We start from the raw sequence: 14,133 nt of genomic DNA, 5'->3' as shown, positions 1-14,133 counted from the left end.
ATGAGAATAATTGTTTTTTTATATAAATGACTTCATTTAAAAGAAGAGAATTCAAGCTTCATGCCTGTCTGTCTGTATGTCTGTTTGACTGAGTATTCGCTGAGTTATTGTTAATTTTCGGACGCGTTTCAGAATGGACTTCACTGGCAGAGAGAAGGCAGAACTCGCTTCGTGTTTATTTTTCTTTATTTGGCAAAAAGCACAACACTTTGTTTTTATTGTGAGTATACACAAAAATAATACACATTTAACAGAATCGATTGATGTATGAAACTCCTATGGAAAATCAAAGTCAACAGAGTATTTATGAGTTTCTTTTACACTAATAAAAAAAAAGCGAGCTGGTATCGCCGGCGATACCGTAGACCTCAGGGGGTTAAACAGTGACTACAGTAGATATTAAAGATTCCAATGTAAAAATATCTTATTTTATGTTCCACAGAAATAAGAAAGTCATTCACACCTGGAACGACATCATGATGATAGAATGTTAATTTTAGGTGAACTGGCCCTTTAACACGCTCGTTGCATTACTTGAGAATGTGATGATGACGTGCGCCACTAGAGGAAGATGTTCAATAAACACTGACATAAAAAAATAACATGTATAACATACCCCCCATATTTTCATTAAATTATATTTTATTTATTAACAACGTTCGGGAGAAGCACGTTCAGATAATCAACCAAGCATCTCTTGGGGTGCTGCAGTAACCGCAGGAACAAGCTCTGTGGCCCTTGCAGAAAAAAATGGTGGGCTCTGAGGCCTGAGCGGGCTCCTGGCTGGGCTCTGGGGCTGGAGCCGACACTGGACTGTGCTCAGGGGCAAGGTTATTATAGTTTTGCATTTTTTTCAGGGGCACCCGACCGTACCCACCCGATCTGCAACCGGCCACACCCACTTTTCTCGCATTTTCAAAACTGTTGTGAGAACTATCTGGTGAAAAAGGGTGTTTCGTGTCTAATAAATTAAAATACAAATATGAAATATTAAGTATTCATCTCAGTCTTTAAACAGTATTGTTTATAGATATTGTGAAATCCAGGAACCCATAACCACAATGCTGTTAGTTTCACTACTGCTCCAAAGAGGAGAAAACTACCATAAATGTAGATCATAAACGCTTCCTGCTCTGTACTGCAAGTCTTCTGAAACCATAAACAAGATTAATGTGAGGAAATAAATGTTAAAACTAATATAAATGATTACACATGAAAAATATTCCTTTCTGTTCTGACCATTGCAATTATGATACAAGCCTGTGTTTTCATTCAAATGTTAATGATAATGATTATTTGGACATTTACACATCAGAACATTCATTATGAATCATATTAAATATGTATAAACCCATCACAGTAATGTACTTTTAATTTACAACCTTCTACTATTAATTCACAGCTATCCTTTTTTTTTTTACAGTATGTTACTTTAATAATAACATGGAAGGTCTTGGATGTGTTTTAGCAAAAAGCTAAAGAGCTAATTACAGATCACATGACCTCCAGCTTTGCATGTGAATGTTTCAAAACAGAAATTATTCTATTTGTTTTTTGGTTGTCAAAATAGCTTACCTTTGATCAAATTTGTTTTTAGAGAAAAACACCAACAATTACATCAGTGAATATCTAAAAACAAATAAATAATTATGCAGACACAAATACAGACAGTGTCGAGAAATATCGGTCTATTTACCCATCAAACATCAGATCTACTGAACACCAAACCATTGAAGATGTTCAGTTGTTATTATGTTTTATTTGTGGATAAGTCTAGGCAAGACGAGAATAGCTCAATCGGACGCAAGAACAAGCTCTGTGGCCCTTGCAGAACAAATGGTGGGCTCTGAGATGGCCTTGATGACCGTGACTTGACTGGCAGACTTGACTGAGCAGGAAGGAGATGCTTCAACAGCCATGAGAGGAAAACAAGTCTCAGGAACATCTACTGTTTCTATGACAGGAAAAACTGGTATCTCTGGACAGGCCATCTTTGGAGGAGCTGCAGCACGTCCGACTGCTCTCTTTCTCCTTACCCTGCACTTCTCAGTGGGAGTCACAAAGATCCTCTTCTCGTACTGCTGGGTAGAGGTCTTCACAGTGAACCCGAGACCCGTCGACCTGGGACCCGACCCGGGACCCGTACGGGTTCGGGTCTATATTTTAAATGATCAGCCGGGTCCGGGTCGGGTCCGAATCTATTACTTCGGGTCCTGGGTGTGTTTAACATTGTGTGTAATACCCGTGCGATCGGAGTCATTAGATCAGACTCGGAGAAAACCCGGTCGTGATTAGACACTGCTTGTGTTTTTTTGTAACTTGTAACTTGTAAAATTAGGACACTCAAAATAAATTGCGTTAAAAAGAATATTTTAGGTTGATCCAGCTAGCGCGCATGTGCAGTCTCAAGCGCGTGTCATGTTTCTATGGCAACCAGTTACCAGAGCTTCAGTGAGGGACCACCAAGCCGCGCTTTAGATTTTACCAAATAAATTAACAACCGTCTTGTTTAATCTTAAAGTTTTAGTGGTCAGATTAGGACTCGATGCAGAGCAGAGAGCAAGGAGATGATAGCAAATAAATAACGTCAGCGGCCATGGCACTGAACGAGCAATCGTTATTATAGTTCAAAAGGGCAAACAGTCAAAGTTATTATGCGAGTTAACTCGAGTCAGAATGTAAGTTACATGTGCAAAGTTGCATTTGTCATCCGTCACCGTGACATCAAGTGGACTTTTGAAGCTGAAATAATGAGTGGATTAAGCTTGGACTTGGAATAACGAGAGGAATAACATGAATAACTTTCTTGTCGGAGGATTGTAATGCATGATCACAGCCAGTCAGGTAACGTAACGTTACAAGGAAGGGAGAGGAGACTACTACGCTACCATGGCTCCTTAAATTAAGACAAAAAGTTGTATTTTTCTAACAGGTTTATTGACTTGTAATAGCAGTTTAAGGTGGAATATGTGACAATCGGGTCCAGTCGGGTCTGTGTCTTCCCGGTGGTTTCGGGTCCAGCTTTGAAATAATAGACGGGTCCGGGTCGGGTCCGGTTAGGCATTTCTCGGATCTGCACGGGTCCGGGTCCAGCTTTTGAAATAATAGACGGGTCCGGGTCGGTTCGTTGTAGCACATTACGGGTCTCTTTCAGGTTCGGGCACAAATTTTTGGACCCGTGAAGACCTCTACTGCTGGGTCCTAAGATGGCTGGATTGTTCTGCCAGGAACCACTTGAAATAACTGGACCAAAGCGCAGAGATGAGTGGTGAATGGTGATTTATTAACAAGAAAGTGTGTAACAATGTGTAACAGTTGCACAGTCCAGAGAGAGTCCCACAGCAGAGGTCTAGACAGCCTGTACAGATGAAGGAGTGTCAAAGTTCAGAGTCAGCACTGATCCAGGCCATTACGAGTGTGTCAGGACCAGAATGAAATGGGTCCGTGACTGTGACATCACCCTTCAGTACCATACCGTAGACCAGGAGTCTCAACCATTTTGAATGAAGTGCAGTCATCCGTCCCTCCACCTTATAAACCAGAGTGTCTCCTCTGGTTCTGTTGGTCTATCTTTATCTGTATGTCTTGTTTTACCTGTAATTTCTCAATGTACTGAATTATACATGTTTTAGGCTGTTTTTAAGACATACTGATTCTCTTCTTCCACATACTTTCACTCTCATCAATCTGGAGTCTGGGAAAAACTGTTTATTTCTTTTTTTCTGAAATGTTTCTGCTTTTACTGGTTTAAATTCTGACAAAAAAATAAAACCACCCCCACTGTGTGAAAATGCAGAAGTGGGATGACTTTCAGAGCTTTGGCTCAATGAGATGACAGTTCACAGGAGGAACAAGAAACATCTACATCCTCATTGTTCACGGTAAGTTAATACATACTACTGCATGAAATATATTCCTGTATAGATTCAAAAATGTGATGTTTTAGATAACATTGATTGTAGACCTTCAGTATCAGACAATATTGAGATTTAAATCCAATTTTTTGTTTGAAATTACAAGCAATATAATCACAGCTTCATTCCATTATCCAAATAACATTTTAACACTTAGATCCACATGTTTAGAGTGAAATTACTTTTTCTTGTCATGCAGTAGTGATTTATTGAAGGATGATGGCGTCTGTTAAAGAGCAGCTCATGAACTCACTGAGGGAACTAGTAAAAGATGATCTGAAGCAGTTTCAGTGGTACTTGAAGAATCATGAGCGTATATCAAATTCTGAGATGGAGAACATGGATGTCTTAGACACAGTGGATAAAATGGTGGCATGTTTTGGACCAAAAGAAGCCTTGAGGATCACAGTGAAAATCCTGAGGAAGATGAACCAGAATCGTCTGGCTGAACAGTTAGAGAATGAACATAAAAAAGGTAAAATTAAAATTACATGAATTCAATTGAAGTGTATTCTCTTTTATTACATGGCTTGGTTGAATTCTAAAGTAGAATGCAGTCTGTTACTTCTTGATAATAGACTGCTGCTAAGTATAACACACCGTTGCCATGAAAAACAGAGCATTGCTGTGGATGCAGGATTCTAACCGTAGAGACGGAACGGACTATTTTTTTTAGCGGAATCAATACAATCGTTTTTAAATAGAAAAACTCCTTTTTAAATCAATATTTTGTGTCAAATTATTGATTTATTTGGTAGGTAGCCATGTAATAAGCGGGATAATGTAGAGCAAGGCAGTTGTTATTGCGAATACAACCACTTCAGGCTGATTCAAGCTCCGCTTCGCGTCGGGGTCCCGATCAGCCTGTCGGCGTTGTATTCGCTATAACAACCGCCTCGCTCTACATTATCCCTTACTTATTTAATAGAGTGACTGTACAACTGTCGTAGTTTTTAAAGTAAATAATTAAGTAATTGTTGGCTTTCAGCTTTATCTTTCCTCTTTGCTCTGCTGATGTGTTGGCCCATTGGCCCATTAATTGGGTACATTAATTTTAGTCATATGGACTTCTCATGTAGATACAAGAGAACATACAGTATAACTGAAACAGCAATTATAGGACTAAGCTTTGGTTCAATGGTTTGATGCTTTAAAGGCCCTATTTATAACTATTTAAAGCTGCAGTTGGTAACTTCTGTAAAAATGTATTTTTTACATATTTGTTAAAACTGTAATTATATCCTGACAGTAGAATATGAGACAGATAATCTGTGAAAAAATCAAGCTCCTCAGGCTCCTCCCAGTGGTCCTATTGCCATTTGCAGAAATACACCGCTCCCGGTAAGAAACAACCAATCAGAGCCAGGAGGAGTGTCTTAGCAGTGTCAATCATTGTGTACGCGCTGATCACACCCCTCTCTCGCACAGCGCCTACAGTCGTTCAAAATCAAGATAGCCGGTGTGCCGCGCAGCTGTGCTAATGGGGACAAACAACTAAAACTGCCAATTTCTCGAGTGGCACCAGCTCATACAACAAAGACAGGTAAACGGAAAAAGACCGAACATAGGCTACAGATAAAATGTCACGCACTGTGCAAAGCAACAATAGAAACCTGCTAATTCACTGGCTTGTCATGTTGCTGAAATAATGTACTAGCAAACATTATTTAGCATTACACATCGCTAGAATAATTACTTACATACTTTAACGTTACCATTATATTATTTTGCTAGCTATTTATAACTTATAGAAAGGGTGCAATGTTATGAAGTTACATTACATGTATTGCAAAATACGTAATGATTTGAGGACCAAATTTTGTAGTCAAAGTATGGGCAGGCCATAGTCAATGTAAAGCATATGGTTGATGTTTCATCCCTACCAGTGAATGTGCGATAACTGTTTATCCGCCGTCATCAGTGGCCCTGCATGTTTACTAGCCTGCGCGTTCGCGGCAGGCTCCTTTGTGGGGGAGGAGCTGTGGAGGGAGGGCTGTAGCGCAGCAGAGAGCGAGGGGGAGTGACGTGTAGCTGTGCTTGTTCAAATTTTCAGGCTAAGTCAACGTTTTCTAAAAGTTCCCTACTGCAGCTTTAAACTTAATCCATCCATCATGTTGTCTTATGTAGGGTCAGAGGGATTCTGGTCCAGCATCAGGGGCTATAGGAAGGGAAGAATCCTGGTCAGATGACCAATCATCACGGTTATACTGTTATACAGTTGCTTATAATTTTGTCCAGTAGTCGGACCTATCACCAAATTTGCTTTGTCAGGGAATGATTACAATGACATTTGTAAAGGCACATTTCATGTCTTAAGGCATATTTTGGTAAATGCTCTAGGAGGAATTAGAAAAAGTGATTTTTCAAAACAAATTTAAATTGAAACCAAGCATTTGACTCTGCACAAGCCATTTCCATGACTTTGCAAGCTATTGTGCCAGGTTAGAGTTTATGTATACATTGTATTACAAAAAGGTATACTCATTGTCATCTTGTTCTCTTTCTCAAAGGCTCAACTGCAGATGACAGTAAAGCTGATCCTCATGATTACAGAAAGATCAGCCTCAGACTGAAGAACAAATTACAAGAGAACTACAAGCGGATACTGGTTGGTAATTCTCAGACAGGTCATCGGCAGTATCTGAATGATATTTATACTGATCTATATGTGGTGGAGAATGAGACTGGAGGAATAATCAATGAACATGAGGTGAGACAGATTGAATTGAAACGCAACCGATTTTCTACCAAGGACACTCCGATTCAGTGCAATGACATGTTCAAAGTCCATATGGGTCGACAAAACAGAAAAGTTCTGACAATGGGCATCGCAGGGGTGGGAAAAACCATCTCTGTTAATAAATTTATTCTTGACTGGGCTGAAGGAAATGAAAACCAGGACATACTCTTCATATTCCCACTCCCATTCCGTAAACTGAATTTCTTTAAAAAAGAGTACAGTCTCATGGGACTGCTTAACAAATGCTTCTTTAGTGGTTCTGAAGAACTGCCCTCTTTTCCTGAAGATGACGGTAAGGTCATGTTCATCTTTGATGGGCTGGATGAATGTTGTTTCCCTTTGAGCTTTAAAGAGGACGACAGATTTACAGACGTCCATGAAAAAACAACAGTGAGTAAGATAGTTTCAAACCTGATCAAGACACACCTGGTTTCCTCTGCTCTCATCTGGATCACATCCAGACCAGCAGCAGCCGGTCTGATACACCGAGGCTACATTGATCAGGTGACAGAGTTGCGAGGATTCAGTGATGAGCAAAAGGAGCAATACTTCATCAAAAACAGCAGTCCTGAGTTTGCTGGAAACATCATTCGTCACATCAGGAAATCTAGGAGCCTGTACATCATGTGTCACATCCCTGTCTTCTGCTGGATCTCTCACACTGTTCTTCAGCCTCTACTGGCTCAAGACAGCAATGACAAAACACCAACAACTCTCACAGAGATGTACACAAGCTTTTTACTTTCTCAGAAGCAACAGATGAAAACAAAATACTGTGATCATTCTGAACCTCCCAAAGCCAAGTCTTTTGATAAAATTCTTCTGAAGCTTGGGAAACTGGCCTTTAAACAGCTGGAGAAAGGTAAATTAATTTTCTTCAAAGAAGATCTTGAGGAGTGTGGACTAGATATTAGTGAAGGCTCAGTTTACTCTGGGTTATGCACTCAGATCTTTCAGATGGAAAAAGCTGTGTCGGAGAGAAAGATTTACAGCTTCATTCATCTCAGTGTCCAGGAGTTCCTCGCTGCTCTCTATGTGTTTTTCAAACACAAATGTTCGGGAAGAAATCAATTTCTTCAATCTTGGAGAGAAATACTGACATGGAAACTCTCCAAAACATCACTAGTTGACCTTCATAAATTTGCAGTTAACAAGGCTTTAAAAAGCAAAAACGGACACCTGGACCTTTTCCTCCGGTTCCTCTTGGGTCTCTCGCTGCCATGCAATCAGAGTGACCTGAAGGAACTGCTGCCAAGACTGAAGCTAAAAACAGAGAATTTCAAGGACACTGCTGACTATATCAAAAAGGCAATAGAGACAGAGAAATCAGTAGACAGGACCATTAACCTCTTCCACTGTCTGAATGAACTGAAAGATGACTCTGTGGAGGAAATCCAGAAGAGTCTGAGCTCAGGACATTTTTCAACACAGAATCTCTCCTCTTCTCAATGGTCGACTCTGGTGTTTGTGCTGATGATGTCAGAAGAGACTCAAGAGAAGTTTGAACTGCATAAATACAGCAGATCTGATGAAGCAGTGATCAGACTAATGCCAGTGTTCAAAACCACCAGAAGAGCGCTGTAAGTCATCTTTACAGTTCATTCAGTATTTTTTCCAAATCTTGCTCCAGATCACAATTTGTTTGCTCTCCACACAGACTGCAGTCTTGTAATCTCACTGATCAGTCCTGTGAGATTGTGTCATCAACCTTACAATCCTCAAACTCCTCTGTCCTGAGAGAGCTGGACCTTAGTAACAATGACCTACATGATTCAGGAGTGAAGCTGCTCTCTGATGGACTGAAGAGTCCAAATTGTCAGCTGCAGATACTGAGGTGTGTAATAACATAATGTACAGTCAGCTTGTCATGTGTTTGTATGTGATCTTGCCATATGTGTTTGTAGGGTATCTGGCTGTATGGTCACAGAGGAAGGCTGTGGTTATTTGTCTTCAGCTCTGAGTTCAAACCCCTCACACCTAAGAGAGCTGGATCTGAGCTACAATCACCCAGGAGATTCAGGAGTCAAGCTACTCAATGACAAACTGGAGGATCCAAACTGCTCACTGCAGATACTCAAGTATGTGGGCATAACACTTATAACACACTGTGTACAAGTCTGACAAAAAATATTTGGGGGACAACTGGGAACATTCTTAAAGGTGATATAATTCAAAATAAAGTTATTATATCTAGGGTGGAAATTGTTTGGAATCTCACGATCTGATTAACAATTTTGGTAACATTTTAGAGTAGGGTCCAATTCTCACTATTAACTTGTTGCTTATGAACATGCATATTACTAAGATATTGACTGTTTATTAGAACACATATTAATGCCTTTTTCTGCATGACCAAGGGGGACACCCCAGGTGAATAGGAAAAAAAATAAATAGATGTCAGCATGAAACTTCCCCAGTTTATTACTGACATTAAGACAAATACCAATTTGTATTACATGTTTTTAGAATATTTATGTTTAAATATGCAAAATAAAGGGATAGTTCACTTTGAAATTAATTTTTGGTATGTTTTAGCTTACCTCAAGGGCATCCAAGATGTAGGTGTCTTTTTTTCCGCAGTAGTTTCAATTTTGATATTTTTAGGTCAAACCGTTCTTGTCTGTCAGTCATATAATGCAGGTCTATGGTCACTGTCTCAAAGAGCATGCACAGAGTCCAAATTAAACAATTCCCCATCGTCCAAATTAAACAATTCCCCATCGTAAGTACACATTGATGGCCTAAGACACGAAACGAGCGGTTTGTGTGAGAAAACGAACAGTCTTTATATCGTTTTTATCGCTTATACACAGCCATGTCGAAGTGATCTGATCTGACGTGTACGCAGACTGGTGCATAGATATATACACTAGATGTCGCCTTAAAGACATTCGTTCCAATGAACTGCCGTAGACAAGGCAACATCTAGTGTGTATATATCTATGCACCAGTCTGCGTACACGTCAGATCAGATCACTTCGACATGGCTGTGTATAAGCGATAAAAACGATATAAATACTGTTCGTTTTCTCACACAAACCGCTCGTTTCGTGTCTTAGGCCATCAATGTGTACTTACGATGGGGAATTGTTTAATTTGGACGACGGGGAATTGTTTTAATTTGGACTCTGTGCATGCTCTTTGAGACAGTGACCATAGACCTGCATTATATGACTGACAGACAAGAACGGTTTGACCTGAAAATATAAAAATTGAAACTACTGCGGAAAAAAAGACACCTACATCTTGGATGCCCTTAAGGTAAGCTAAAACATACCCAAAAATTAATTTCAAAGTGAACTATCCCTTTAAGTAGTATCTCATTAAATATGTGCTAATTTGCATATATTTCCAGAAGAGAAATCTGAACATTGGATAAAGCTAAATTCAAAATTCTGGTTTCATTTTGTTGACATATTAGAGTCAAAGGTTTTTACAGAGGGGATTTTGGATATCTCTTTTTATCACTCCATTAATCAGAAAAAAACTGACAACAGCCATAAAAAAAAAAATCAATTTTCACCCTGTTTTTAGGTAAACATTTTTTGTATAAATCAGAATCTGAATGATATATGAACAAACCCCTCTGTAAAAACCTTAAGAATATAGATAGGAATACAACTGGAAAGTTTGGTGCATGTAAATGCTGCTGAAGTTGAGATATCTGAGAAAAAAAAAAAACATTTTGAGAAAACGGCCTTTAAAGATTTGTATTGTAAAAATTCATACTTTTTTAGTGGAAACAACTATTTACAGACACAATATCTTATCAAATCATTAGCAATCAACAATACAAACCACCTAAAACACATCAAAACTTATAACACAGCATTTATGGCCTTTAACTGAAAACAACCACAGTAAAAAAAACAGTCAAAAACACACTCTGGAAATGACAGAGCACGTCACGTGATGCATCTGAACGAATCACGTTGTCAGAAATTGACATCAGCCAATGACATTTCACTTTTAGAGTTAAATGCCCCATTGTACTTTCATGATTGGTTGCCGATAAAAAAGGAAATTACCATTTCCGACAACATTGTGCAGGAGAGAAAGAGCTTTCCAATGGTATATGTGATGACAGGGTGCAGACAGCGATCATGGAGCAGCATGTTGATTTAGAATGCCAACTTTTTTTGTAATTAAGGAGAAATCTACAGACGCAAATAGACAAAGTGCAGTAAATTAAAGACCTAAATGTGTATTTTGGACATTTTTTTTTATTACCACAAGTCTGAAAGAAGACATGTTATTGAAGACAAATAGCCCAAAATCTCAAAATTGACCAGTGAAAAAAAAACATTGTTTTTACCTGCCCTTTCTCCCCTTAATCCTACTCAATTCCTACCCAATACCTAAACTTAAAGGTGCCCCTAGAATTTGAAATTGAATTTATCTTGGCATAGTTAAATAACAAGAGTTCAGTACATGGACATGACATACAGTGAGTCTCAAACACCATTGTTTTCTCCTTATTTAAATCTCGTTTTTGAAAAACACCCCTGAAAAATAGGCAAATCTCCACATAACACCGACTGTGATGCAACAGTCGGGATCATTAATATGTACGCCTCCAAAAATGTGCATATGCCTGCCCATGTTCAATGCCAGGCGGAACTGCGCCCTCCCAGAAATCTATAACGTTACCTAGGCTACTTTCACTTTTAAAAATTCATCATAACCGTGTGCGCGATCTGCTTGCAGTCGTCGAGATAGATGCTGAGGAGTTGAAGAAAAGAATAGCTAGTGGAGATTGTAAAGTTGTCGACAATACGTCATCAAAAATCTAGGGAGAAATTTGGAGTTATCTGAAGAAAATATTGTGAAAGGCTTATTTGCTGCATGCATTTTTGTGTTGGATAGCCGCAAATGTGGAACTTCATCGCAGAGGAAGCACGCAGATAGCTGTGGTAACAAAGCAGTTCTATCGAACAGTATTTTTCAAATTTAACACTGTTAAGTATGTGTGGTGTGCAGGGCGTGTTTGAACCCAAAATTGTCAGATGTAGGCTAGACGAAATTGCGTGGCAGCTATAGTGTTGTAGCCGCGTCTGTTCGATTGGTAAAATGTGATAAGGCTACTCAGTTTTGTGGTAACGTTAGCCATGTTCTTCATGTACCGGCCTTTTGACAGCTTCGGCTGAAGTTGTCCTTGTGTTAATTGCTGTGTAATAACTTCTGTATGACCTGGCAATAAACATTTTTGTAATTGTGTCTATAATGTGATTGGCTAAACTTATTTTATTTCGGGTGCGGGTCGGGTGTCGGTTCTATTTTAAGCGGGTTGGGTCGGGTGCGGATTTTAATTAGTGCTGCTGTCGGAAAACGGGTTGGATGCGGTTTGAAGCACTGCGGGTACGGGCGGGTGCGGATTTACAAAATCGGACCCGTGCAGGACTCTGATGTACGGTTGAACGCCTAATCTCTCCATTGTCACGCTGGACATCAGGGACCTGTTTGCCGTCACTCTGAGCTACTGTAATGAGCCTGCAGTGAAACAGCCAATCAGAGCAGAACTCCTCATTACTATTCATGACCCTTCCAAATAAGGTAAAAACAGACCATTTCATTCTAGGGCCAATTTCTAGGGTTGAAAATGGACCTGTAAAACCATATCTGGACATTTTAAATGCCCTTAAATAAGCCACATACCCTCTATGTAGATGTCAGAGACAAAATTAAAATATTATTTCAATACATTCTAGGGCACCTTTAACAACTACCTTACTAACCATTAATAAGCAGTAATTATGAGTTTATTGAGGCAAAAGTTGTAATAAATACTTTTTAATAGTGAAAATTGGACCCTAATCTAAAGTGTATAATTTTTTATTGAATTTTGATTCAATAAACACATGTAGATTGGGAATACATAGGTTTGGACCCTACATGGGTTTGTCTATGGGTTCCATGTTGGCTATCTGAATTAGCTCATACTGGGGCTAATTCATATAGAGCCGACATGAAACCCAAGGACAAACCTCCAGATCCTCCAGCCCATACCTCAAGCCCATATCGTGCATACATATACCCCCATCATGGTGGGGCTCATGTGGTGGTGGTTGAGGAGATTCCCCCCTTCTATGTAAAGCGCTTTGAGTGCCAAGGAAAGTGCTATATAAATGTAATGAATTATTATTATTTATTAAAGTGAAACGTTGGCTGGGAGGTTAGTAAACAATACTGAATGTGATAGCTGTCCTGACAATGAACATGAAAGTTTACATTCAACTGTGTATATTTGTGTGTTATAGTGTAGCTCATGGAGGAGAGATCAGAATGAAAGCAGGACCACAAAGATGTAGGTTTAAAAACGCACATCTTCATGCCATGGACTGTTGTTGTTGTGTTCTCATTGTTTCTCTCTTTTTGTGTTCAGATGCCTGCGATCTCACAATGAATCCAAACACAGCACACACTCAACTCATTCTCTCTGATGAGAACAGGAAGATGACACGGGTATTGAAGCATCAGCCGTATCCTGATCATCCAGAGAGATTTGATACGTGGTGTCAGGTTCTGTGTCAAGAGAGTCTGACTGGACGCTGTTACTGGGAGGCTGAATGGGACGGACTGGAGACAGAAATATCAGTGACATATAAAGGAATCAGGAGGAAAGGCGGAAGTGACTGTAAGTTTGGATACAATGACAAATCTTGGAGTTTGTTCTGCACTGCTAATGGATTCACTGTCTGGCACAATAATAACAGAACTGAGATATCTGACCCTTCACGCCCGTCTAAAAGAGTAGGAGTGTATGTGGACTGGTCTGTCGGCACTCTGTCCTTCTACAGTGTATCTGACACACAGACACTCACACACTTACACACATTCAACACCACATTCACTGATCCCCTCTATGCTGGATTTAGGGTTTATGATTCCTCAGTATCTCTGTGTAAAATTACACAACACAGGGACATGTGCTACTCAATTTGAATGCACAATTTGGAGGTGAAGAACAACCTGACAGACATGATTCCAGAAACTTTTCAGTCATGAACCTAACCCTCTGGGGTCTAAGGTGTTTTTGGGGTCCTTGAGATGTTTTGACATGCCCTGACATTTGTGCTTTTTTTCAGTTGCTTATAAACATATTAATGGCAAAGGTGTAATTACACTCTATTTAGCACAAACAGGGCTACCATAATATGTGAGCAACATGTTTGTGTCATGAGGAGAGTGGGAGAGAGAGAGAACCCAAACGCAAAGGCAGATCAAATGTCTCTTTAATAAACTCAGAAGCGCTGATAGGCAAAATCAGAACACAGGTGCCGACAGGCAAAAACAGTTCAAACAGAGAGTCTCTTTAAGGGAAAAAGGCAACTGAAGAGAGTCCGCAGGCTAAGTACAGGGAATTCCCACAAGATGCGGAGAAGGGTCCGGGTAGCGGATGAGTAGCTTCAAACAATAGTAGGAACCGACAGCCAGAGGCAGGCAAGCAGAAGATGATCAGCAGTAATAATCAGGAGACAG

At 39.7% G+C, this 14,133-nt stretch overlaps 1 protein-coding gene across 1 annotated transcript; it reads left to right on the top strand.

Moving 5' to 3' along the window:
• The first annotated feature begins 4,132 nt into the window (after positions 1-4,132).
• On the top strand, positions 4,133-13,811 carry LOC309495381 (protein NLRC3-like). The gene is made up of 6 exons (XM_082165084.1): positions 4,133-4,389; positions 6,425-8,234; positions 8,312-8,488; positions 8,559-8,732; positions 12,912-12,958; positions 13,037-13,811. Exons 1-6 carry the CDS (start codon positions 4,134-4,136, stop codon positions 13,594-13,596), a joined length of 3,024 nt encoding a protein of 1,007 aa, XP_082021210.1. The 5' UTR covers position 4,133; the 3' UTR covers positions 13,597-13,811.
• Positions 13,812-14,133: the final 322 nt, after the last annotated feature.

The sequence above is a fragment of the Leuciscus leuciscus genome (assembly GCF_965113295.1).
Source record: "Leuciscus leuciscus genome assembly, chromosome: 3".
In the NCBI taxonomy this organism is placed as follows: Eukaryota; Metazoa; Chordata; class Actinopteri; order Cypriniformes; family Leuciscidae; genus Leuciscus; species Leuciscus leuciscus.
This window is presented reverse-complemented; position numbering and strand designations above follow the sequence as displayed.

Excerpts from the sequence above, each read along its gene's own strand:
- LOC309495381 (XM_082165084.1), top strand. The coding sequence starts at position 4,134 with ATGGCGTCTGTTAAAGAGCAGCTCATGAACTCACTGAGGGAACTAGTA. Across the intron at positions 8,235-8,311 it reads AAAACCACCAGAAGAGCGCT|ACTGCAGTCTTGTAATCTCA; the intron begins GTAAGTCATCTT and ends CTCTCCACACAG. Across the intron at positions 12,959-13,036 it reads GAAAGCAGGACCACAAAGAT|ATGCCTGCGATCTCACAATG; the intron begins GTAGGTTTAAAA and ends TTTTGTGTTCAG.